The 26,498-nt window shown below is 41.3% G+C and overlaps 1 protein-coding gene across 1 annotated transcript in view; it reads left to right on the top strand.

The window, feature by feature from the left end:
* WDR72 (WD repeat domain 72) overlaps positions 1 to 18,414 on the top strand; it is a 189,647-nt gene extending 171,233 nt beyond the window's left edge. The window contains exons 19-20 of the mRNA XM_044980416.1: positions 11,517 to 11,621; positions 18,229 to 18,414. Coding sequence (XP_044836351.1) covers positions 11,517 to 11,621; positions 18,229 to 18,284 — 161 coding nt within the window. The 3' untranslated portion in view covers positions 18,285 to 18,414. The remainder of the gene's footprint in view (positions 1 to 11,516; positions 11,622 to 18,228) is intronic.
* The last annotated feature ends 8,084 nt before the right edge of the window (positions 18,415 to 26,498 follow it).

The following is a 26,498-nucleotide window of genomic DNA, read 5'->3' as shown; positions in this document are numbered from 1 at the left end:
GAAACAAAAATGGGATATCCTTTAAGAGCATAATTCGTTACATGCTTGTATATCTAGTTGAGAGAAATAAGGAAGTCCCTCTGGATGAATAAAACTTCAAAGGATATTAGGGAAAGAATCACAGAAAATTCCTGTTTCACCATCTCGGGAAAGTGCTGTCCTCAAAGACATGGCTTTTTAAAATATATAAAGATTTAAAATCTGCTGTAGTACTTTTAGAAGGAAAAAATACTATTTGCATTACATTTTAGTCTTCATTCACTCATGTGGGGTGTGCTGTGCACCTGATGTGCCCATAACTTCATTGCGTGCAGGGGAAGTCATATGTTTCTGCCATGTCATTGACAATAAATGAGTCCTTGCTAAGTGAAGTGACCCTGGCTGCACCAGGTACATGGCATAGTATTTATGCATTTCTAAGTGTACGAGGCAAGTTAATGATAACCACATAATGCTGAGGTCTGATACCATGAATAATTTTTATATTACTCTGTTCAAGATTTGATCATCTGTTTCCAAAGTGTTAGGATACCTTCTTGTCACTCGCATTAGGAAGCTAGTGTCAGGTTCACCTGTATTATGTTCTATGGACCAGCTAAAATGTAATATTTTTCCTCACAGTCAAGACATAATTTCATTTTGGAAGACTTAAGTCTTGTATTGCCAAGTTTGTGATCCATAAATGGGAAGAACTAATGGCTAGTAAGCAGAGATTCCTCCTGGCCTGCTTTTTACAGAGACTTTCTGGGGAAGTAGGAGGTAGGAGCAGTACTATGCATCTGTTTAATATGTTTGGTCATAATTATAGAAATTAGACAAGGAAAAGGCCTATTAGATTATCTATTCGAGTCTCTCTCTCTGCCAGTTCAGGATTGTGCCCTGCAGTATAATTGCTGATGTTTTGTCCTAGCTTAGTGCTATTAACTTTGTTGCTTTAGTTCCATTTAGTTTCCAGATGGACTCATTCTACACTAGTTTATTTAAAAGTGATACCAACTGCCGTATGTGGCTACATTTACAGTAGAATCCTAATTTAAGGGACTGTACAGATTAATTCTTTAATCTGTCCTTTTATTTTTTTAAGAAAAGGGTAATGAAAACTGTGCCAATCTGATATTTAATTACTGTAAAATAACAACTGGCTGTTCTCAGTTAAATTTCAACTACATAAATCAGTGATTTTTTTTCAAAAAATGACACCAAAATTCAGTAATTAGCCTAAAACTGATGTTTCCTGTTACTAAGATGAATTTTGAACCAGCGGTCCATATTCCTGTCATGGTTCTTGGGTGACTGATGGGCACTCCTGCCGTCTGGGCACTGCAAAACCCAGAGGATGCCTCCATCTGCATAAACCGGGAGTTTTAGTGTAGATCTGCTGTCTGCTGTCCCCCAGAGCTGCCCAACAATCATCTGGGACTTCCTGCTTTTAAACCTTTACTCTGCCCCTGACATAATTATAGAGGCTTCAGAGTCGGGGCCAGCCCCCTCCACAGCAGCTCTTTAACCCCTTTGACACCAGTGTGGGGTTTATACACCCTAACACAATTCTGTCTTCCAGACCTAAAAAAGTCAGGGTAGAGGGATTACTGCTAAAAACCCATCATCTTTGCTTCTTCCACGTCATCCTGTGGGTGGCGGCAGCTGCAGCACCAAACAGCAAAGGACATGTGTGACAGTGCAGGGAGTGAGCATGTGACCCTGCACTCTGATCACTTGGAAGCTAATTAGTCCCCGCCCCCCGCTCGGAGAAGCTGATTGGGGTGTAATGATTCAATCAGGCCAGTGGGCTGGGTGGGATAAGAACGCAGTTCACTCCATCAGCCCAGGGCTGATAACAAGAGGAACAGGAAGGAAGTACAGAGAGAGAGGAGAAGAGGGGAACAGGGGTAGCTGAGGGTAGTCACACAGAGGGCTCAGAGTAGGGAGACCTCTGTTCTCCCCAGTTCCTGCTGAGAGGACCTAAACCTTGCAAACACTGTAAATAGGTGGGAGCACGGGGAACTGTGGTGATATTGGTGAAGCTTCAATGAGAGCACACCTGTAGGACTCTGTGCAGCTTCTGTGGGAAAGAAGATGGGGGCCAAGGAGGGCCCCTGTATCACATGGCTCATTAATTCTAAAGGAACAATAGTGCCACTTCCCACAGGTGGCCAGCCATCTACACTGCTCCCAGGCCACCTCCCAGGCAGTATGTTTCCTTTCCCTGCTTTGCTGCTCTTGTCTGGTTCCCCTGACAACCGCATCCAGCTGCCTTCCTGCAGTGTACACAAGGTACAGAGGTGTCACTGATGTTACACCATAGTAGAACAAACTGGTGCAACATCATACAGGGACATGATCTATGTCTCCCTAATGCCCCTCCAGCTGGTTATGTCTCCCTCATCTCCACATGGGAACACTGTACAGTTTTGAGGGGCAGAAGGTGGCTATCGGCCTTTCCAATTTTTAACCATGCCTTTCCCATTTTTATGAATCCTCTTCCCATTTTCCACAGTTCTGCATCCTGCCACAGTGCGCAGCAGGGCGTACCATATGGAATAAGGATATTTGTGCTGTCCTGTGTGGATATCCTGTTTCAAAATGATTTTATAGAACACTGCAGATATTTGGTACAGTTTTTCACTAATATTATGAGGCATGCACTAATCTTCTCTCTTGAGATTGACACCTATTAGATAGGATTTCAGGATAAGATACTAGATTTTGTTCCCCACCTTTGCACCTGGCCTCCTAGGTGCAGCATAGTAAAAAGTTGTAGTCCTTGCATATTCCTGTAGTAGTGTCATCTAACAGGTTTTTTTCAACTTGTTTACTGAAGAAACCCATTCCCCACCCCCACCCCTTTTTGGTCAACTACAGACTTTACTCATATTTAGGTTGCTGTATCCTACGTTTCAAGCCTTAATATCATTTATAAATCTTTTAGTTCTCTAGTCCCACAGGCCAGCTTCCCTCTCTTTTGACTGAAGGGTAATTTTTGGTTTTGCACCAGTTTGTTCTAGGATGGCAAGTTTCTTGTAGATTTCTCCTCTGATTTTTATGATCTCTCTTTAAATCAATTAATACACGTAGCCTTATTAAAAACCAAAATGAAACCATGATCAGGTTATATACCTATACAATGAAAAGCCTCTTCTTCTCCATATACCATTTTTGAGAATCTGTATGGAGATCAAAGGTATATTTACTTCACTATCTGGTGTTTCCAACAGAGTCTAGTAAGGCTTTTCAGAGTTTAAACTGAGGATAGATGGAAATGACAGGGATTAATTCCTGCAGCATATCCCCAAAGCACTGTTCATCTCTGAAAAGTGTCTTTCACACAAGGTATCTGTGGAGTCTTGAAGTACTTTGGTTTTTTGTGATTTGAGTTTGTAATATTGAAATAATATGAAACCATTTACATAAAGTTTCAATTTAGTTAAGGATTATACTACATGCTTGTGCTATTCAAGGCACCAAGCCAATCAAATCTGGATTCCATACTAAGGTTTGTGACATTTTCCTGCCTGGCGGGCCCTTTGATGTGATGTCATGGCCAGCTGACTTCACTAACCATATTGTAACTACTTGTTAGGATGTTGAAAAATAGCAAATTTTTTTTCATTAAAATTTGCAAGTTTTGATCCTGTAAAATGAAGATTTTTCTAGTCGCTCTCGTTAGAGTTGCCAACATTGTAATCACACAAAACTGAAAACCCTTGCCCCAACCCTTCCCCGAGGTACCACCCCTTCCCCCCTGCCCCAAGGCCACACCCCCACTCACTCCATCCCCCCTCCCTCTGTCACTCACTCTCCCCCACCCTCACTCACTTGCTCATTTTCACGGGCTGGGGCAGGGGGTTGGGGACAGGAGGGGGTGAGGGCTTCGGCTGGGGGTACGGGCTCTAGGAGGGGGCCAGAAATGAGGGGTTCAGGGTGGAGGAGGGGGTTCTGGGCTGGGGCAGGGGGTTGAGGTGCAGGGAGGAGGAGTGAGGGCTCTGGCTGGGGTGTGGGCTCTGGGCTGGGGCTGGAGATGAGGGGGTTGGGGTGCAGGAAGGGGCTCTGGGCTGGGTCCGAGTGGTTTGGAGTGCAGGAGGGGGTTCTGAGCTGGGGCAGGGGGTTGGGGCACAGGAGGAGGTTTGGGGTGCGGGCTCTGGGAGGGTGCTCAGGGCTTGGGGTGAAGTGGGTGCGGGGTGCAGGCTCCGGGAGGGAGTTTGGGTGTGGGAGGGGGCTTAGGGCTGGGACGGGATTGGGGTGTGGAGTGTGGGCTATGGGAGGGGGCTCAGGGCTGGGGCAGGGAGTTGCGGTTCTGGGGATGCAAGGTGCAGACTCCAGGAAGGAGTTTGGGTGTGAGAGGGGGTTCAGGGCTAGGACGGGGGATTGGGATGTGGGAAGGGGTGCGGTGTATGGGCTTAGGGTTGGGACAGGGGGTTGGGGCACCGGAGGGAGTGAGGGCTCCCAGCGGTACTTACCTCGGCCCCCTGAAGCAGAAACATGTCCTTCAGTTCCTAGGTGGAGGGGTGGCCAGGCAGCTCTGCGCACTGTCTCCACCTGCAGGCACTGCCCCCGGAGCTCCCATTGGCCGCTTCTGGGGAGCCGCGTGGAGCCAGGTAGGGAGCCTGCCTTAGCTGCGCTCTGCCGCCGAACAGACACCTGGCAACCCTAACTCTCATGAACCTCAAAGTTTTTATGTGCCATTTACAGAATGTGTCCATTTATTCTTAGTTCAGTTTTGTGGCTAAATTGATGTTGGTCCTACTCATGTAGTAACATTACAGCTAATAGAGTGGAAATAAAATATCACTATAATTATTTTATCAAAACCTCTCCCTTTGTTTACTAACTTTCTCTCAGACCCTGTTGATTTTGAGCCTCATTTTTATTAAAGCCTCTTTATGCCACTCTGGCAATGTACGGTGGCTTTAAAGTGGGCATAAATATAGTTTACACCTACTTTAAGGCCCCTTTATACTGCCAGAGCAGGGCAAAGGGGTCTTCCTGTGAATGAGGATCAGATTGTTCACATTGCACTCCCCGTCAGTACCTAGCCCAAGCAGGGCAAGCTAATGATCCAACCAGCGGACCATATTCGGTGATGAATCCTGGTCACATGCCACCTCAGGCACATTGCGCATATGCTAAGAAGAATAAATGACCATCAATGTTGTGGGAAAAATTATTGTTCCTTTTAGGTACCAGAACCTTACTAAGAATCTTTTCAGTTTGTGATATTTTATAATAAACCCTCTTTTCCTGTGACAGGGATATTTTAAAATAGGGTAAATAGTGTCAGCTGTAAGATTTTAACTTGCTGCACTTTCTCCAGTGTTAGATAATACTGTTCTGACTTTCATTCTTTATTTGGGCCAGAGTGTTCCTTTCTTATTTTTAACTTTTCAATTTCCTTTGTTCATTTGTCTTTTAGAAGATTTTTTGTAAGGAACATTCCACTTCAAATTGTGCACAAAATATGTGATATTTAAAAAAAAAAGTTCTGATATTATCATTACGTAATTTAACTAGGGTACTGTGGGGTAGAGCTGAGTTTTATCTGGCGAGATTTGTGTACTGCTCTATCACTGACTAGGCAGAGATACACAAACTCTGCAGGCTGTTTGATCTATTAATGATTTTTGTATTAATACCTTCCTTATGTGACAGTGATTTTTCGGAATTAGTTTTGAAACTCTTTATAAGTAGTACAGTACATACAGTAATTGTGTAGTTTAAATTATGACTCTAAATTACATGCTATGATTATTCATCTATACTTACATTCACAACGTTGCCAACTCTCATGAATTGCCTGAGAGTCTCATGTTATTGGTGTTTTTCTTCAAGCCAGAGCTTTGGGAGTCATGAGATTCCACGAGAGTGAGTTTTCCTAAAAAAAGAAAAGTTCTAGTGATGCATGTGGAAAAATGCTTGAAAACACTAAGGATAAAGGCTCAAAAACCAGAAGAAAAATAAAAAGAACTTCTGATTTTTTTTTTTTTAAAAATCTCAAGATTTTTAAGTCAATCTCATTTTTGGGTCTTATAATTTTTGAATATTTGGGGTTGGCAATACTGATGTTGGTTTATTCATTTTGATCTCAAATGATTTTAAATTCTGCTACTATTTCTCCATAGGCATGGACACAGTTGTCCAGGCAAACACATTTTGTAAACTTGCAGGCCTAATTTGCACAAGTGACTAACACATATATACAAAATGAAAAAGGACTGAATTATGACCCACACCTTGGTAACGCCCCACATATCTGATCTCCCTGATTACCTGGATCACAAGTCTTGGGGTGGGGGTGGGGGCTGCTACACCATATTCCCCCAAAGAAAGCCATGGCTTTACCTCCCCTATGTTTTGGCTACCTGAGATGACTGAACATGAGAGTGTATGGCAATTGCCCTACACTGTATACTCCCCTCCCCCTGCAGTATAATTCCCCAAAGAGGAATTTCAAAGGAACTGTGACTCAGAAGTGTGAAATGTGACTCAATATCACATCACATTTTTGGCTAAACGACAAGTCAGTATTTTCTGTCACAGAAGTGATATCGTCTTATCTGGATGAAATATTATACAAAGTCAGTCTCTAATAATCACTGCAGGCCTGGGCCAAAACCCAAGGAAAACCTAGTTCACTAAGTGGCTTCTTAGAGGGCTAGTAACACCTCATCTGAGGCAGACTACCAAGTGAAAATAGAGCCCACCTGCCCTCTGGAGAGTCATGAGCTGCACCAGGAACCCATTAGGATTTGAGGATGGGCCAGAATTAGTGGTCATTGTTAGACTTTTTTGAGGGGCAGGGGGTGGGAGAGTATTTTTTTCCATTCTCTTCTGGGAAGCAGTTGCTGTGAGAGCTTCCCTTGTCACCACAATATTCTATATTTGAAACTTTCCTAATGCTCTTCTGAGCAGCTCTAACTTTCAGATTCACATGTATATAACTAACAACCCAGTCTATGTATACAGTTTTGTTGTAGCTATGTCAGTCCCAGGATATTAGAGAGACAAGGTGGGTGAGGTAATATCTTTTATTGGACCAACTTCAGTGGGTGAGAGAGACAAGGTTTCAAGCTTACACAGAACTCTTACTCAGGCCTGGTTTACACTACAGTTAGATTGACACAAGACAGCTTATACCGACCTAAATATGTAAGTGTCTACACTAAAATTTCACTCCTGCCAACATAACTGCCTCACTATGCTGACTTAATAACTCCACCTCCATGAGAGGCATAGTCAATGTTAATGTAGTTAGGTTGATGCAGTGTCAATGTAGACACTGCATTGCTTACATTGACTGTTACTGGCTTTCAGAAACCATCCCGCATTGCCCCACATTGACAGTACAATCAGGGACACACATCACCAACACAGGGAGCAAAATGTAAACATGCACAAGTGATTTAATTACTACTGCGGCTGTATGCAGACATAAGTTAGGTCAATTTAATTTTGTAGTGTAGACATGCCCTGTGTCAGAGTGTCACAGCTAACTACAAGATGGAACAGATTATTTAGCATAAGTAGTTAACACATATTTCAAGGGACCACTCAAGGTAAAGTGGCCCGTTAACACCCCTCCAGTTATAAGGAGGAAAGGAAGGAAACCTGCACAACAAAAGATGAACCTGAGAGCTTAAATTCATAATTTAGCTAGACACTAAAAGTCATGGATTGAACAGACACTGGATTTATGACTTATTATCTATAACCCACTAACAACCCCCTGTTAATAGGCCACTTTATCTTGAATGATCCCTTGAAAATGTGTTAACTATTTATGCGAAACAATCTGTTCCGCCTTGTATTTAGTTGTGACACTCTGAGTCCAGGTCTACACTACAAACCTATATATATATATATATATATATATAAAAAAACACCATCGCTCAGGGGTGTGAAAAATCCACACCCCTCAATGGACGTATACTACTCACCTAGCCCCCTGTGTAGACAGCATTATGTCAACAGGAGAGCTTCTCCTGACAACAAAACTATGACCTCTTGAGGAGGTGGATTAACTACACTGACGGAAGAAGCTCTCTTGTCAGTGTCCGTAGCGTCTTCACTAAAGTGCTACAGTAGCACTGTATGTGAAGACAAGCCCTGAGTTAGGCCTGTCTACACTGCCACTTACAGCGCTGAAACTTTCTTCACTCAGGGGTGTGAAAAAACAGCCCCCTGAGCAATTCAAGTTTCAGCGCTGTAAAGTGGCAGTCTAGAGTCAGTGATCAGCAACCAAAGGCAGCATGCAAGCTGATTTTTAGTGGCACTCTGCTGCCAGCCAGGGTCCTGGCCACCAGCCCCGCTCAGCCTGCTGCCGGCCTGGATGGACGGAACCCAGGGCCAGCAGTGGGCTGAGCAGGGCCGGCGGCCAGGATCCCGTCTGGCACGCGCCAGCGGACGGAACCCCAGACAGCAGCGGGCTGAGCGGCTCAGCCCGTTGCCGGTCTGGGGTTCCATCTGCCGCTCCCGTGCCAGACTGGGGTTCTGTCCGCCGGCCCCCAGAAATGTAAAATGTATTACTGGCATGCGAAACCTTAAATTACAGTAAATAAATGAAGACTTGGCACCCCACTTCTCAAAGGTTGCCAACCCCTGGTGTAGACAGTGCTACAGCGCTGGGAGCCGCACTCCCAGCACTGGTGGCTATTCCCTCTTGGAGGTGGTTTTATTACAGTTCTGGGAGAGCTGTCTCCCAGCGCTGGAGCCATGGCTACACAGCCAACGTTAAAGCACTGCCGGGGCAGCGTTTTAATGTCGGCTATGTAGACATACCCTTAGTTTCCCAGACCTGAAGAAGAGCTCTATGTAAGCTGGAAAGCTTGTCTCTCTTACCAACAGAAATTGGTTCAACAAAAGTTATCTCACCCACCTTGTCAAACCAATCTATAACTTGCCTCAAAAGAGTCCAGGATATTTAATATGATGGGCTGTTTTAGAAAAACACCACTATTTTGGGCACAAAAACTTTTCTTTCAAAATCCAGCATGTAAGCTTAAATTTCTCATTATTTTTTATGAATAAATATTTCTTGTGGACAGTTCAAGGAGTCCTTCTCTTCACAACTACTTGCTCTATTCCCAGTTAGTGGATTTGAAAAACACGTACATGTTTAGGATAACAAAACAAAACATACATTTTGCCTTGGCAAAAATGTATTCCAGGGCAACAATTTATCATTATACTCCTTGATTTCTTATTGCATGAAAAGATGCTTAAGACAAAAGCATCAAAAAGCTAATGCTTCCATTTCAAGTAATTAGCAATGTTATCAAAATGTGGAAATTTGGAATTTTTAAAATATATGCCAGTAAAATACAGGTTTTGGCATAATGTTTCTGAGGGGAATTATGCATTTCGGTCAGAATTCATGCTGGTTGAACACTGCAAAAAAATAGCGTCTATGAACTTTTGCTTGAATTTAGAATGGTTTGACAGTTTGTACCTCTCTCCAATTTGCTATTTTGAATATCCACTCAAAGAGCTTTTTGTTCTTGTGAATGTTTGACAATTGGTGTTTAGACCTGTTCAGAGGGCTAGCTAGTGGCCTATACTCCCTTTAGTTTGAGACCTTAAGTGAGACTGACAAGATGCATAGACTTTACCCTGGCCCTCTCTGCACAGGGGTGAATTCTCCCCCATTCCCCCCTGCAAATTACCTCTGTTGCATGTGTACAAGACATTGTGCGAACAATTCATTGTTCATTATTGACTGTTCTTCCCCTTCAGAGTTGGCTCGTTCCTTTCTTTGCTCTCCAATATAGATACACTGGGTTCCATGCAGTTTATTGTGTCGGCTTTTTCAGAGGGACCTGAAAAAAAAAGTTCTTCTTTGTGTGGATGTTAATAATTCCACAGACCCTTTTGTAAGATTAGAAGTTTTCCTGGTGTCCTTGGCCCCTTCTTCATTGTGCAAGTTGCTGTACGCGGATTAGTTACTATCTTGGCGCTGCCCCAGACATTCAGTTCATTGAGAAAGCTGGTTTTTTTCAGGTGAAAGGTTTTATATTATTGTCACATATGTCATTACTATATTATTTACTTAAGGCCCCAATCCTGCAGTTGGATCTAGAGCACTCTTGGCTTACGTTGGGCTCCATGTGGATGCAGAGGTCCTGATTGCAGGATTGGGTCCAAATGTTATAGACTGATGGAAAATGCAGGGCATCAGTGTGGTCATTATTATTCTTAATTATTTGTATCATTGCAGCGGTTAGGAGTTCCAGTCAGGGACCAGGACCCCATTATGCTAGGTGCTGTGCAAGCACAGAAAAACAAACAAAAAGGTCCATGTATCTCATGTGGACCAGTTTCTTTTGAAGTGAGCAGAAACCTGATTTATTTTAATGTTGGGGACTGTCCATTGAAGTTTACCTGGAGAGGATTCTCCTCTTATATCACCTTATACTCACCTTGCAAATTTCAGCAAAAGCTGACTGGCACACAGTCATAACCACAACCCTGATCCTGAAAACTGATCCTGAGGGTGTCTGTGAAGAACCCCTACTTTGGGGCTGCATGCACGTGCAAGGGTCTACCTGCATTAATCAATTTTCAGGATTAGGACCTAAGTTAGTTATACAATTAAGAAAAAATTCAAGTCCAGTTACTAGTATTACCAATGAAGGGAAGGTCTGAGGACTTAAGGCTTGATCTAAGTCCATCTTAACTGTATATGTTCCATGAAATAATGTGGAACAGTTTTATATTAACTCTGTAATTAGCCTTGATTACCAATGTAATGTATGTTTTCTGGTCAGCAAAGGCTTGGGGCAGAGACGATGCAGAAACATTTACTTGCTGTGACAAAGACAGTGACTGTCTGGACAGAGTTCTTGCTTATTTGCTGTATAGGAAAACTTTCATTGGAGCTATGTGAATATTCAGGGTAAATTGTATATAAACAAATTTTAAAATTAAGATCTCATTGAGTGTAGTTTCTTATCTTCAGAATCACAAATGTTCACCAGTTAGATAAAAAGACATGTTTTCCTAATTAGATAATCTCCAAACTACAGTTCAGTCTCCTTTTTATGCTGTTACAATATAAATATTGTAAAATAACAGCATCACATTTGAGGTGTCTTATGTAGCACATTTAAAAATATATATTAATATAGACCAAAATAAAACACAGTTCCACTCTTCAGTGTGTGACTCCAATATTTACAAGACCTTCTAATTGATTGTTTACTCCATTTACCGGTTTCTTTTGGTGGAGGAAGGAAGCATTATGTTGGGCTACTAATTTACTTTATTGTTTCAGGCTTATGCAAGGAAAATGAATAAGGGATCACATTTAAGCTGATCCCTCAAACTTCTCTCCCAAAAAAGTCACATCTATAGAGTTTAATTGTTATGTGCCCGCCATAAATATTTAAGAGGTTCTGTTTTATTTTTTTAATTTATTATTTGTTTGCAAAAAATGACCTCAGTGTTGAAAGAACTGTAACAAAGAAGAAAAGTGTTTTATCTGTGAATATATTACAAGTTTCTACCCTATTTTTCCTTCTTTATAGCTGCAGTCAGTGTGGGCAAGCATGACAGCTGCTCAAACTCGGCAAACTTCCAAGGAGTTGAGTATATGCCTGACCGATGTGTCATGGAAGAGTCCGAGAGTCCAGGTGAGAGCCCTTTAAAGATAGTCCCCGAGTATCAAATGATAAATATGACACAGCTTTTGAGCCAATCAAATAAAGCACATTGTAATGCTGCTTCCTTCTTAGCAGCTGCAATGTCAAATTAATGGTCACCTCCTGGGGTCATAGTGTGGAGCTGTTATCCTTTCCTCTTTCATCAAGCATTCAAGTCCTAGAAAGGATAAAGGCTTTATGACCAAAAAGAAAACTGACACTACTAGTTCATTATAATTAGTTTTGGACTAAACTGCTTAGTTAATATATGTACAGTGTCTGACCCTTTGAAGGTAGAGTAAGATTATGAAAAATTAGAAGGATTGTCCCTACTATAGCTGAATATAAAGCAGCCATTCGGATGCTATAGATCTGGAGAAAAGCAAATTGACAGTGTTATAACCTGATTCCTTTTTCAAATCAATTCACAGTAGTTATTTCAATTAATGATTTTTAACATTGAAATGATTAATTTCAGTGATGTACATAAGCTGCATCCCCTTCTAGTGGCTATGGGCTTTGTCTTAATGTTGCTTATTTCTCTATCTATGTATGGTATATGTAATAATATTAATTGAATCTGAAGGGAGAGCAGTTAAATGTAAAGTGCATCTAATTGTGGCTGATTAAAAACATAGTGTGTGATTAAATTAAAAAAAGGGTAAGCAAGGTGTGGGTCTGGCCCACATACCAATGTGTACGTAACATGTACACAGTATCCCTTAGTGAAAGAGTTAAACATCTTTTTTTCACTTGATATTTTCCTTTCCTGCTTTATCTGGTTTCTGTGTACCCTCTTGCATCTTTGTGTGCTGATCCGTGTATCATATTTTTGATTCATCCTCTCTGCGGCCTGTCAGCTTAGTTAAGAGATTTCCAAATCTTGCAGTCTGCACTGACAGGGGGCAGCTGCCAACAGTCCCGTGATCCTTCCCCAAGGAGCGCTGCTGAGATTTAATTTTCAGTGAAAGGGTGCAGTCTGAAATCCATGTCAGGTCCCCTAAGTCATCTCAGAACCCAGATAGGACCCATGGCTCTGGGATTATATTTCAGTGCACTTCACTCCTTCAAGATTCCTTGGGAGTTGAAGTGCTGTCATGTACCTGATTTGAACTACATTTCTTTTTCGTCTTTTCCACAGAAATGAGCAATGGTATATTTTAGAATAAGTGAAATCAGTGAATTGTAAATCTGCACCTATTTTCAAACCATTTTGGCTTGGTCTCACTACTTCACAGCAAAATGCAGCATTGGATTTAAAAATAATAGGTACCAGGGTTAGGAGACACATTTAATTCCATACTTCAGTTATACCAAACCATTGATGGTACCGTACTTTAAGGCTTATGCCCTTCAGGAACTGTCCAAAAACCTTTCTAGAACTGTTACAGATAACAAATGTCCAGCCTCATTTTTTATCTGTTTTGGACAGAAGTTAGAAAGAATTAATTAAAGGTTAATAGTCATAACTGGTTCAGATGAGAATTAGTTTAGGACTCCCTCTGCATAAAGATGATATTAATTGTAACCTTCCTTTAAGTTGTTTTGGGTGACTGAATGCGCCTGGCCCTGGATGGGCGTGTAGAATAAATAGTTCTGCATACCATATGTGTGTGTGAAATAAAGAAAAGGATGTAAAACTGTCCAGCGGTGAATATTGATTGGGAAAAATGTGTGTTGATAAAGAATCTCAACTTAAAAACTGTGTTTCATTCTGTCCATCTGACATCATTAAACTGCTAATAAACAATGAATTACTCTGGCTTTTCTCTCTGCCCATTCCTGCATTTTAAGACATCTTGCCTTGTAGGTCTGAAAATCTCTGGAGATTTCACTACTGGTCTCACTGCTTTCCACTGAGAATTTGTGGCTTGGTTGTCATGGAGACATCGTATTTCTCCAGGAATTGCTCATATTGATCCGTGGACAGGCGTAAATGGCCAGGCGAATGTGAGGAGTAAAGGGGGCTGGGCAGTACTATAAAATGACCAGAGGTTATGGGTCGGAAATAAGCTCATAGCAAACACTTAGGTAAAGAGAAAGAAACAGTTTCATTTTGTTTCAGGATTTCGTTTTTGCACTTTGTGCCATTGTCTTCTTTCACTATAGACTGAAAGAAACTTGTTAGTCACTTGTCATGTCAGATCTTTGGTGCTTGTCCTGACACAGCTGTCAGCCTTCCAGCTCTGTGCAGTTCAGGGACACACAACAAAGAGCCAGCAACATGAATTATTTATTGCTCCTTGTGTGGATGAAATTCTGTGATAAGAAATTAAGACACTTCTGACAGAGGCATTTGTTTGAAAAGAAAGATTTTGGTGATAGAATGCTTGAAGCTTACCACTTACTTTTTTGTAGGCAACCATTAAAACAGTAACATAACATTTAGTTGGGTACTATTTTCTTTAGTCTTTGTCACATGTTTTTACTTTGTAGCATATTTTACTATTTGAGAGCATGAAGGATGTCAGCATTTGACTTGCTGAAACCTACAACTCCAGAATCTGTGTCCCATGAATTCAAAGCCTGGGAAGAAAAGTTAGAAGCTCCGCCTAAGCTGTTATTAAGAAGTGACCTATATATGTTTGCAGAGTAGTTTGCATTTTGCTCACAGTACTTTGTCATATGTTGCATTTCCTACAGAAACACCAGTAAGGAGTATATTGACTTTACCGTCTCTTTTGATGAAGTTAGGGTGAAAGTACTACAGTGCATCTTCAAAGAGCTCTATAAGTATTCTTAGAAAGGTACTTTACTATATTTTATTGGAACCAGTATGGGTTACATACACTCCCTCCCACTGCTGCAAATTTGGCCTCAAGCAATCACAAAAAAGGGCATATACCTAGGTGAATAGCAGGAATCCATTAGACAAGCCAAGAAAATAATCTGGGATTTACCTGTAATTTTCAGTATTCATAATATGGTATGACTAGTCTCCAACAGGTAATAGAACCCCTCAGCCTGCACTTTCCTCTTGGATAATTCATTAGTAAACATTTTTCACCTGCACCAGACACAGGTAAATATCAGACTAGGGTTTCTTGCCTGGGCAAACTGGATTTTAGTTTCTCTCTTGCATGTACCTACAAGATGCCATTATCTGAGATAGGGCTGATACAAACATAAGCCACTAACACAGAGGAAATGCTGGGCTTCTATCCCAGATGTCTAACAGTAGGTTTGTGTCTGCCAGTTCCCTACATGCTGAGGACTACTTCTCTCTAACATGCAAAGCCATGGCTCTTTAAACTTGTCCCTGCTTTGGCCTGTAACACAATAATCAAATAATGTCAACAGTGTGTTTATAGAACTGGTTATCTAGGCATATCAAAACACATTACAAATATTAACTGACCCTCGCAATGCCCCAGTGAGGTAGGGGTTACCACCACATCTTCCAGGTTGGGAAACTGCAACACAGAGGTGTTAAGTGACTTGCCCAAGCTAATGTGCCAAGTCTGTAGCAGAGCTGGGAATAGAACCCAGATGTCCTGACTCCTACTCCTGAGCACTAGACCATGCTTCCTCTCATAGGGAGCTTAGGTACCTTTCCTGTCCAGGGAGGAGTATCGTTGCAGGCATACTTCCCCCACCACCCATGCAGAAGTCTCTTGGGAGCATTTTGGGGATCTAGCTCCATGGAGTTGGAGGGGACCGGACAAAGATTCTTTGAATTTTACCCACTGAAACATGGAGCGAAAGCAGCACAAGTTAATGCAGCCTGAGATTTCTTTGCCTTCCGTGCTGTCCTTTAGCACAGACCCAGGAATGAGAGCCCCTGAAAGCCTGGCTCATGCAGGACCAGTGTTGTCTAGGGATAGATGAGAGCAAGTGAGGCCAGGTGGAAGAACATAGTCAATGCACATTGGCATAAATGTCCCTTGCCTACTTTGGACCTCCCAGCACAAATCTACCTGCCATATTCATCAGGTAAGCAGGTAGAAACCCAGTTGTTTCCAGCGGTAGTGAGGACACATCATGCTCCTCCAATGGAAGAGTGAGTAAGAAACTGGAGGCTGAAACTAGCAGAGCATTTTCTCCCCTGTGTGGATGTAATGGAGTATACAAAACCATGCAGGAGATGAAGGGATTAAGGAGGCCCTCTGGGCCCAGGCAGCCCTGCCCCACCACACCCTCAAAGCCTGCACAAACTGGAGGATGAGCTTAACAAGGGAAGCAGAGTAGCTCAGTGGCAGGCAGATAAGGGAAGTAGCTGATGTGCACTCTGAATTCCTGGGAAGGAAGTCTCACAGGAGCTCCTGCTGCCTGAGGCCTGGTGATACTGACTTGGCCAAGCATGCAAAAGAGGGACTGGTGACTTCTGAAGGTTAGAAACTTAGTTTGTATATTCAGTTATTTACTTTATCCTGTGGGAAGAGGAGGTACTGGTAGGAAGTGATCCAGAGAGGCAGCTGCATAGCACATCAATGCACAGGGCTTAGCTGCCTACCACTGGGCCCTGGATTGGAGTGTGGTAGAGGGTGGGACCAGGCTCCCCCACCAGCACCTAAAGAGGTGACAGTGATAGAGGTCTGTCCCTCAGCAGGGAATGTAGTTGGGGAAGACCCCGAAGGTCCCTGGGTCCAGACCCCAAGACCTTGTCTCAAGGGACAAGCCCTTGCTAATTTCTGAAGACTTCCACATTATTGGAGTCTTTATGTGTGTCCTGAAGGGGGTGGACTTGAATGTGTGCCCTGGCCAGAGGGCTGTGTTGCTGAAAGGACAGACCACCTTAGGGAAGAGGTGTAGTGAGAAAGGGGAGTGCCCAGGAGGAAGACAACCTGCCATACCCCTGCCTGACCACTAGGCAGCACTGGCAGTGAGTTGTCTCCTTCACAGTGGGTTATTGCTGTTTAAAGGAGAGTGGGACCCTATGTGATGGCCTTCAAAAGTCTGTCAGTACTTCTTTGGTTAAGCCAAGAACATTCATTTGTGCCTCTTTAATCCCTCCTGTCACTTTGCGCTGAAAACATTGCTTCTAAATATTTCCCCCCTCATTCTCTGACCAGCCTGACCAGAATAAAATTCTGCTTGTATTTCAGACACTAGTGAAAAAACCCCTATAGTTTCACACCTTGCTTAGTTTCATGTACCAGAAAATCCTGAGCACAGATGTGGGGGAGAACAATCTGTGGCCCTCCCTGAAATTTCATCTGTGAGATATAGCACTACACTAAGTGGGAAAATAAATCAAAAAGGAAAGATTCAATTGGCCAAGTCACCTGAGAGCCATGGATATGCAGCACTGAGTGTGACTGTGTTGTTAAGAGACGGGTTATAATCACCCTTTAGAATACCTGATTAACACTCCAATGTATGCAACTCTAAGGTATGTTATGTAGATAAATGTAATACCACTTACAGCTGTAGATCAATATCCTGTTTCTTGGAACTTGATATTCAAATCAAGGTTTTTCCATTAAATTTCACAACTGTGGAGCACCTTATGAAAAATCAAGGCTATTTTTTCCTTTTTCTGGCTCAGGTACCAATATCACAGCAAAAAAATAGGTAACAGTAAACAAGGACAGATTCAGGAATGGAATGTTAGCAATTGCTGATGATGCATGAAGCAGAAAGAATGTGGAATGTGTGGACAACCCATTAATCATAACCACAGATAACACATACTGGTCATGGTCTGTGTTAAATAAAACTTTATAAACATTTTATCATAATAACTGTATGATAGTATTAAAATATCCCATGTGCCATTTAGCATTAAGTTTCAAAGTATCAAATTATTATTCTATCTTTTTCACATGAAATTAGGGAGTAAATCAAGAAGACTGCATAGTGTGGTATGAAAAAAAATGTTTTATATCTATACAAATATAAATTGATGTCTACTTTTAGGGACTCTAATCTCCTGGATTTTTGGCTTTAATTATTAGGACTGCAAAAGAATTGACTACTTTTCTCTCTCTCTCTATTCTTACCTTATCTCTTCATTGCATCCACTTAAACAGTGGCTTATAAAATACCTAATACAAGCAATATTTTAAATTTAGGCTATAAGTATTATCATACATCAGCTAGGAAAATTCATGCGACTAAAAATTTGATTGATTGACTAATTCCCATTTCTGGTAGTCTCTTGATAAATTGTGACAGGACTAAAATGTCATACCTGAATAGTATAAATCACTATTACTGTTATTTCCACTTATCCTACAATGAGTCCAGTTGAGAGAATGCATGCATTCCATCTGCAAGTGAAGTGAAAATGCAATAATCTGTTAGCATTTAACAAGAATTAGTTGTCTCCTTCCAAAATTGGGAAGTTTTGCACATCTAAAGAAAATTTGTGTTGAATTGCTTTGAGAAGATACATATGCACTCTCAAGCCAATTTGACTTCTATGTTGCTTTTTGTGATGTCTGCTCTTTGAGGGGGTAAAATATTTTGTGGTTGTAGATTGCGGTATACTTGAATACTAGCATAATGTTGATGCATAGCTTAATTTCACTACAAAGAGTGTTGAGGGTTTTTATCATTTTATAAAGTGATTTATCACAAACTCTTTTAAACAAGTGAAACCTATTAATCACACCACAGAATGTTCCAAAGTCAAATGAATACATTTGTTTTCCAGATGAGATGAAACAGCATCCTTGGATGTCCAAGGTGTGTTCCTGCAAGGTGTGTTAGATAAGCCTGCTCATTCAATGGAACTAGGAGGTGGTTAAGTACAGCAGAGGAACTGAAAATACAGGACTCTTTCATAGGACAACAGATTTTCTTTACTGTGTTTTGATACAAGAAATATTCAATTTATATTATTTATCACTATACCTTTCAGAATGAATTTTCAAAAATTTCTTCTTAACATATGCAACATTATATGAGTCCTTGTTCTTGAGATGTTTTTCCACTAACAGAAGGAATGACTCCCAATCTCAAGACAGAGACATGTTGTCATTATTAGTAAAATTCACTTTAGAAGTATTATGGTAAATCTATGTGGTAAATATTACACTTGACATAAACTTGAAGATTTAAATTAATGTTAAATGTTCTCTGTCTTGTTACTAAACTACGTTTATTATTGATAACATTTCAACATGGGGAAGACCAAATATATTTAAAACAACTTGTGCATCAATGTTTGCCTGAATTTAAAGAAAAAAAATGTAAGCATTTAATTAAACTGAAAATCAAAAATTAATGTGTGTGATTGCTTTGTAGGTAAGTGATTCTACAGATATCAATATTAGGGGAAAAAATTGTGTGTACATGTCAATATGAAATTTGGAGAAATCTGTCCATAGCATCCCCTGCTGAAATGGTGCAGTGTGTAGAGGTGCTGTTCGCAATCCTCAGAATGAGGAATTTCAATATGTATTTGCAGTGCAGATATAGATAAAACACAGACTTCACACGCCTACATGTTTGTCCCTGGATCCTGTCTTGAGTCTTGTCTGGATCTTGTGCAACATGGACCACATTCTGCCCACTTATTCTGGAGTAACTTCACCGACCTCACTAGACTTTATTCCAAATTTACACAGGTGTAATTGAAAGCAGGATATGACCCATATTGTCACCTGAGATAAACCCAGGGTTAATCTAGCTCTCAGTGTTTATGATAAAAGCAGAAATACAAACAGCAACAATGTAAAACATGATTAATTTATAACTATACCTAGCAAAATATGTAATATGCAATTTCACAGATGGAAGACAGTAATCCAAATGTGAGTGAGGCCCCATTCTTGCCTTCATCACCTTCTAGTCTTAACGGCAGTCTCTTATTTCTATAAGCAGAAGCCCAAGTCTTGATAGTTTGCTTCTATGGGTAGTGATGCTTTCAGAGGCATTGCTTAAGCCATGATCCTTCTAACAACTTTTCCATTTCTTATGTCAAACACATCATCTTGGCAGCTTATGAGTATTGCAGCCATGTTCATGTGTTGTATTAGTGCACCTTTTATCATTGGATCATCCTATTCTTTTTTGTGCTGCATAGTCACATCCCTATCTAAGGATCCAGTTCTGAATTCTCTATTACTGTTCTTGAGCAGACTTAGGTTTTGTCTACACTGGCAAGTGAACGACACAACTTTTGTCGTTCAGAGGTGTTAAAAGAAATACCAACCCCCCCCCAAGACAAAAGTTTTGTCGAGGAAAAGCGCTGGCATGAACAGCGCTTTGTCGGCAGAAACGCTCTCCTGCCGCCAGAGCAACCACTGCTCATTGGAGGGAGAAGGTTTTTGTCAGCAGGAGAGCTGTCTCTTCCACTGACAAACAGCGGCTACACTGCACACCTTGTAGCAGCACAGCCGTATCACTAAAAGCTGTGTAGTGTAGACAAAGCCTTACTCACCTCATTCTCTTTTTCAATGTAAAGGCTGCAAATTGGGCAAATTGGGCCCAAAACTGTTTCCACCAAAGCAGTAGGTCTCTCTCTCCCTGGGTCAAAAGATGTTGCATAGATCAAGGAATTAGCATTGTCCACAATATCCTGTAGTGTTGTGGTAACAATTACATTTGTGGAACATGATGTTTGATTGCTTGCTTTTAATTCTACAAATCACTGCATACCAGCAGACTGCCAATACTGATAACACTTTGAAATGCTTTCTGCAGTGTAGATTGCTGTTTGGCACATACTTCTGCATGCCATTGTTTATTCACTTTGTGATAATTATAACTGCAAGTATCTGCAAGGTAATGCATTAACTTTTTTATTAAGTGCATTTATTGTCTTAGAGAGTATTTCCAGATGGTGTTTGGATGCCTTTTAAAACATAGGCGTACCAACAGAGGCTGAAGACCAACTTTTGCTTAGGACAACATATTTGTAACTACTCAACCACTTTACATCTATATACAGAAATATGCATTAACATCCTACATTTACGAGCAGTATCTATGAGCCACAATGGCAAAGAAAAACATCCCTATTCTAATGCAATCTGATGCACCTTTGCAGTGATACTTATTAGATATTTTTATTTTATAAGGCAGTTACAAGGTGTTTGCAAATGTATTTTTCAGTTATATTAAGTTAAAGGAACGCCATCAAGATGAAAGGTATATTCTAATACTTTAGTGTCCTTATCAGGGTTGTAGTTATATCAAGTTTTCAAAAATGCCCAGGTGAGCTAGGAGCCTAAGTTCCATTTTCAAAAGTCATAAGTATTTTTCATAAGTAAATCTTCATAAGTCAGTGAGTCTTAGGTTGCTAAGTCACTTGGGCATTTTTGAAAATTTTACCCATAATCCATTGCATAATTTTAAAAATATACTTTAAAATAGTATTTACTTTTCACTAGAGATGGGTCCAAACCAAAATTCCATACCTAGGAACCCTTTCGAAACTTGAAATTTCCAGTACAAATGTGGATATAGATCAGAATTTTGCACCTGGCTCCTATCTCTTCTAATGGGCTGCTTCAAATTCTCAAATCCAAACATTGCAATATTTGGATTAGGATGCATATTCACAGTCCAAAATTCAGCAGTTTGATCTCTGATGTGCTGTTGACTTATTTTTAGCCTTAAACAGTGAAACAAACACCAATTGTTTCAATTTCAGGATTATATGTACTTGCACAATGCTGTTGTGTTTGAGTGTTCCAGGGAAACGTTTTAAGAAGAAGTCGTCTGCTGCTTTCAGAGGTGCAGATGCTCCCCTCCAATTATGCTGGTAGAAAGGAGAAGTGTGCACATAACTAAGGTGGTGTGTGCACAGAGAAGGGGAAGAGTAATTGGCCTGTGCAATGTTTTCAAACCTCAGCCCCGTGAAAGCTCTTCTGCAAGCACACAGGGGTGGGGCATATAGAGGTGAAGTGAGTGGAACAGCCACCCTGTGCAGCATGGTGTCTCCTATGGAATAAGCAGCATTACCTCTCCATAGTGTTTTCTCCTCCCTTTGGAGGAGTATGGCAGTTACAGTGCAGACTCGGGAGAGAGAGGCAGTGGGAACACAGAGCTTGAGGTGGTTTTGCTGCCAGGTCTGAGGGATTGGCTAGAGAGCACCACAGTGGGACAGCTCTCTGTGCTACTACTGGTTTGGGATCTGTGAAGACAGAAGACTGGTTCTCAAACAGGACAAAGGTTTTTGCTGAATTTATGGGTCATGCATCTTTTCCCAGTGTTAGAAGAAACTCCACGAGCTGATCCTCCCACTTTTCCCTTCCTGGAGGTTTTCCCTGTGAAAGGCAAGAGCCAAGTCAATGACATTTTTAAGAAATCATGACAGCATTTATATTCATAATAGTTTTGCTTTATTTTTTAAACCTTGAATGTGCAGAGTGTAATGTTATTACTACAGCTCCAATATTAGCATGTGAATTTCCAAATACGTCACCTCAATTTAAGGGCAGTAATTTCCATTCTGCTGCAACATGAAGTTTAACAGATAACTGACTCAGGGATCCTCTCTCACTAAGACATGCAATAAGTTTTGCACTTTTGAATGGCACCTGTTGAAAAAGGCCAAGTGTATGCAAATGCAGATGCACTCCCAACTGCCTGCACAATTATCTATTTTGCACAGACATTTCTATAGTAGGGCAGATGTGACAGCCAAGAGGTATAAACAATACATTTAGTTGAGATGAAGCAATGCAGTTTATTAAATATTACTTCTGATTATAGAAGATTATCAAGTTTACTAATGTTTGTAGGATGGTTTCAGCATGAGGTTGGAAACACAATTGTTGTCCAAATTAGAGAATAAAACTTTAACTGCACCTCTGTTTTTCATCTGTGTACCTGTAAGAAGCTTATTTGAAGCAGAGATGGTTGTACTCTGAGTTTACATTAAGAATCATGCAGAATTAGGAGTGGATTCTGCTGTCCGTCCTTGGGAAAAACTTGCACTGGAAACAGCATCTCAGTGATAAATACATTTAAAGCATTACTATGTCCATTACTCCCATTCCATGCAAAACAAGGCTGATCGTTTTTTCAAATGCCATAAGGATAGATTTCCCGTTACAGTTACTCAGCAGCAAAAATATAAAGAACATCCTGAACAAAATATAATTCACTCTATTTTCCTTTATCCTTCAAATCTTGCAAAGTAATGTGCAGACTTCTGAACCCTAGGGATGTTGGTAAGTTGCTCTTTGTACTAAATGTCACTGTAGATTTCCCATGTACAGTATCAAGATAGTAAAAAGCATGTAATTTATTTTCATAGCTCTAACATATATAATTTGACAGGCAGACTCTCTACAGATCTCCCCAGTAAATGCAATGCATCTGTTGTTTGTTTTGGTGTATAGTCTTCCTGCCATGTAGATGGCAGCAACACTCAAGCCTTGAAATTCACATCAGCTTTTAGTGAAGCTTCATTCCACAACACATTGTTCAAGAATATTTGTTGACATGACATAAAAGGCAGATCTTAAGATTAATATCAGCATGATTTCATATACCTTTAAGCAGCATATGACGTCACAATAGCTAGATTTAAAAGGCTTTCTACTGTATCTGACAATGTATCATATCTATTAATATGAATATAAATCACATTTTGTTCTCTGTGCATTTTGTTGTATTTAGTTTATGGTCATTAAATCAGCAGTATTTTTCTGCTTTGCTAGATTTCATGCACAAGACTGGTTCTCTGGGGGATCAAAGCAGGTGAAGATTTAGCAGGGCATTTGCTTCTTTTATTTCTCTTTGGGGTGATTATGAAATAGCAGTGGCTGGAGGCAGGAGGCTATTGGTTATGTAAATTGCAGTCCATGATAAAGACAAGGAAGATGGGCAGGGAAAGATAACTGAGTGCACAGTGTGGACTCTTGCACTATGGGCTTTGCTAAGCATAGTACTTTGTAGAAGACAGTATAAATTATCCTGCAAAGCCCAGTGTGAGGGTCCACGTCCGATTAACTTGACATAGGATAGAATTGTATGCTGTCGCACGTTTACTTTGGGTGCAAGCACAGAAGATTGGAAAGAGAAGCAGTGCAACTAAGCATGTGACAGCCTCTGTCTCTGCAGCATCAGCTGAAACCTCATTGAGGCTTTGTGGAAGCATTTTCAGGCCATGCTGGACAAAAGGAGGCATTGCACAGGTGATTAGAAGCTGTGACTAGTGACACAGGAGCAGCTGCATGGGCAAACTCAGGAAAGCACATTCACTTCCAGTCCCTTAGAATAGAAAATAATTTTTTTAAATGGTGAAGGGGAGGGTGGTTATTTGGCAAACTGACTTCTGTAGAGATCTGTAGAGATCTGGGGGTGAATCTGTGCTACTTCCCTCAGTGATTTGAGTTCAGTAGCAGCTGGAGTAGCAAGAAGGCCAAATACCCTAAGAGATAGTAGTTCTCATCGCACAGGCTCACAACAGCTACCAGTAATACTAGTGGCAGAGTCTATACTGGGAATGACTTCAATTGTCATCTCTTTGGGGCGGGAATGGTCTTTCTTCTGCATTTGTACATCCAGCACAATGGGGTCCTGGTTAATGACTGGGACTGCTAGGTGTTCCCACAACTCAAATAATTATGAAAAAAGGCACCACAAAATGAAGCCATTGACAAAACTAGGGATTAGATTTGGGGTGCTGCCCTCAGATCCTCCTAATGCTCTGGGGGACAGTCCTTGCTAGAGCTCTCCCAGGATGGTGCCCGTCTGCACAGTGTATTAAATGTAGCCTGCTCTCTAAAGCAGACAGGTACACGTCTGTTTAGCTGCATGTTCATGGCAAAGCAAAGGGGGCAGAATCCGGCTATCTGCTCTGGAAGGGATTCCCTTGGTGGGGGGAGGGCAAAGTCTCCATAGAGCCAACACAGCTGAATGGCATAGTAGACCCTTGCAGGGAACAGCAATAAGGCATAGCTGGCACCCACTGTGCTCAAACTATCCTCAGCTGACTGATTCTTTTGGGTAGCAGTGCCAGCTGCTGCAGGTTAGGGCAGGCGTGGGGCTACTGTAACTCATGCCGGGGCTGGGCATACAATGGGGGAGCTTATCTACCACAGTAAAGGAGGCAGCCATATAAATACCAGACAGATAGAATTTGTAGGCCTAGAATTAGAAAAGCCACCTATTTACTTGAAAAAATAGGATATGGAGACTCTGAAAAAGCAATGAATATTGAATCAATGCCGTTTTTACAGTCACTTCTCAGAGTATACCTGCCCTTTAGGAACTCAAGATCTGCCACAGTGAGGATTGAGTTGTTTAAGAAGTTGCTGAATGGTTTTAATGGATTGTGTACTGAGAGACGACATTAGAGAAGACACCACAAGTGAAGATTCATTCCAGGAACTGTTTCTTATATTTGTTGCTTTAGTTATGTGGGGTGACAGCCCAATGAATCACTGGATGGTCTTTTGGTCTGACAATTTGGGAGTTGTGCAAGCAATTAACAGGCAGTCAGACAATTACAGTGACAAGTGATTAAATTACAGAGGTTCTTTAGTCATTTTCATAAAGAAATTCCTGGGAAGATTTGGGTTGATCTATTATCTGTCATATTTGGCTAGTAGTCATTCATCAGTTTATCTTGATCTGCTTATGTGTTTGTGCAACTAGATATTTACACGAGTTTACATTCAAAAGATATGTCATGTCTGCAGTTTGTGCGGTACCATTCTTGTTACAAGGTGCATTTGTAATATTGTACATGCAACTCTAGCAGTCCCTTCTGTAGCAAAGTTCCTATAGTGCTTCTCTCATGTCACATCTTAAACTACCCCTGTATGTGTTTCAGGCATTTCAATTTGGGGCTTGCTCTGACCAAAGCATGGAAACTGCTCTGCTCTTTTCATAAGCAAATTTTGCTACTGTTGGCTCCTTATTTATTCTCCTTGAGCTCAATGAAACATTCAACACTGTACATTACTCCATCTTTTTGGCCTGCCCCCAAAACTAAGCATTCATCTCAGATTTGCTCTTTTCCTGGTTCTACTATACCTCTCTAATTTTTCTTTCCTTATTGATTGTTTTGAACACATGACAAAAAATATCTGCTTTGCTCAGCATATTCATTCTGAGCTTCCTTTTCTCATCAAAGAGTCACTGACAACTTCCATTGGTTTCAATGAGACTGGGTCACTTACTATCACAGGGGTTCTTCACTCACCACTGGTCACTCTGGTATTAGCTCTTGAGGTCAACACCCCCTTCCACAGTTTGCACACCAGCACTCACTCTCTCACACAGGTCTACAGCATCTTACAGAAATCACCATATCCTCTTCGTGACTCAGCCATCCAGCTGGGTCACTCAGTATTCTTCCTTTCTGGGGTAGCAATGTCCTATCTTCCTAACAGTCTTAGGCAGTTTTTCCTCATCTTCCCTCTCACTGTCCCATGGTGCCACTCCCTCAGTGGCTCGTAGGGGAACCCAGGCCTGTTCTCCCCTCCAGGTTTCAGCCCAGGGACCCTCACTTCAGCAGTCTGAGCTTTCTCTACCCTCACTGCTCTTCCCCAGGTTGCTTCCTACCCCTGGTTCTGCTTCTCTTTCTTGGTCTACCAGATCTCAAAGCCTCCTTCCTTTTCCTAAGGAATGACTGCAGCCACACATTCTGCAGTCATCAAACACTCTGCCCCTGCTTGTGAAAATGTCCACCTTTTCCCAGCAGCCTCTAGTTGTAGCCCTTTACCTGGCTTTATAGGCCCTGTCTGTTCCTGCACAACTTCTTGCAATCACTTCCTTCTCTGTTCCCTGACTCCTCCAGGTGCACTCTGTGGAGTTAATTGGCCTCCCTGGCTACCTGAAGCCCTTGCAGTGCTGTGTGGAGTGGACACCCCATCACAGTTACAAATACATAGTAATAAGGCAAAAATAAAATAGAAGTAAACTACCTTAGTAACAGTCCCCATTCCAGGAATAAATATATTAAAAATGGCCAAATTACTGAGACATCAATGTACAAGATACAATCTGAGATCTTGT

Source organism: Mauremys mutica, chromosome 11, assembly GCF_020497125.1.
Source record: "Mauremys mutica isolate MM-2020 ecotype Southern chromosome 11, ASM2049712v1, whole genome shotgun sequence".
In the NCBI taxonomy this organism is placed as follows: domain Eukaryota; kingdom Metazoa; phylum Chordata; order Testudines; family Geoemydidae; genus Mauremys; species Mauremys mutica.
Note: the sequence above shows the minus strand (reverse complement) of the source record. Positions and strands in the feature narration are given on the sequence as shown.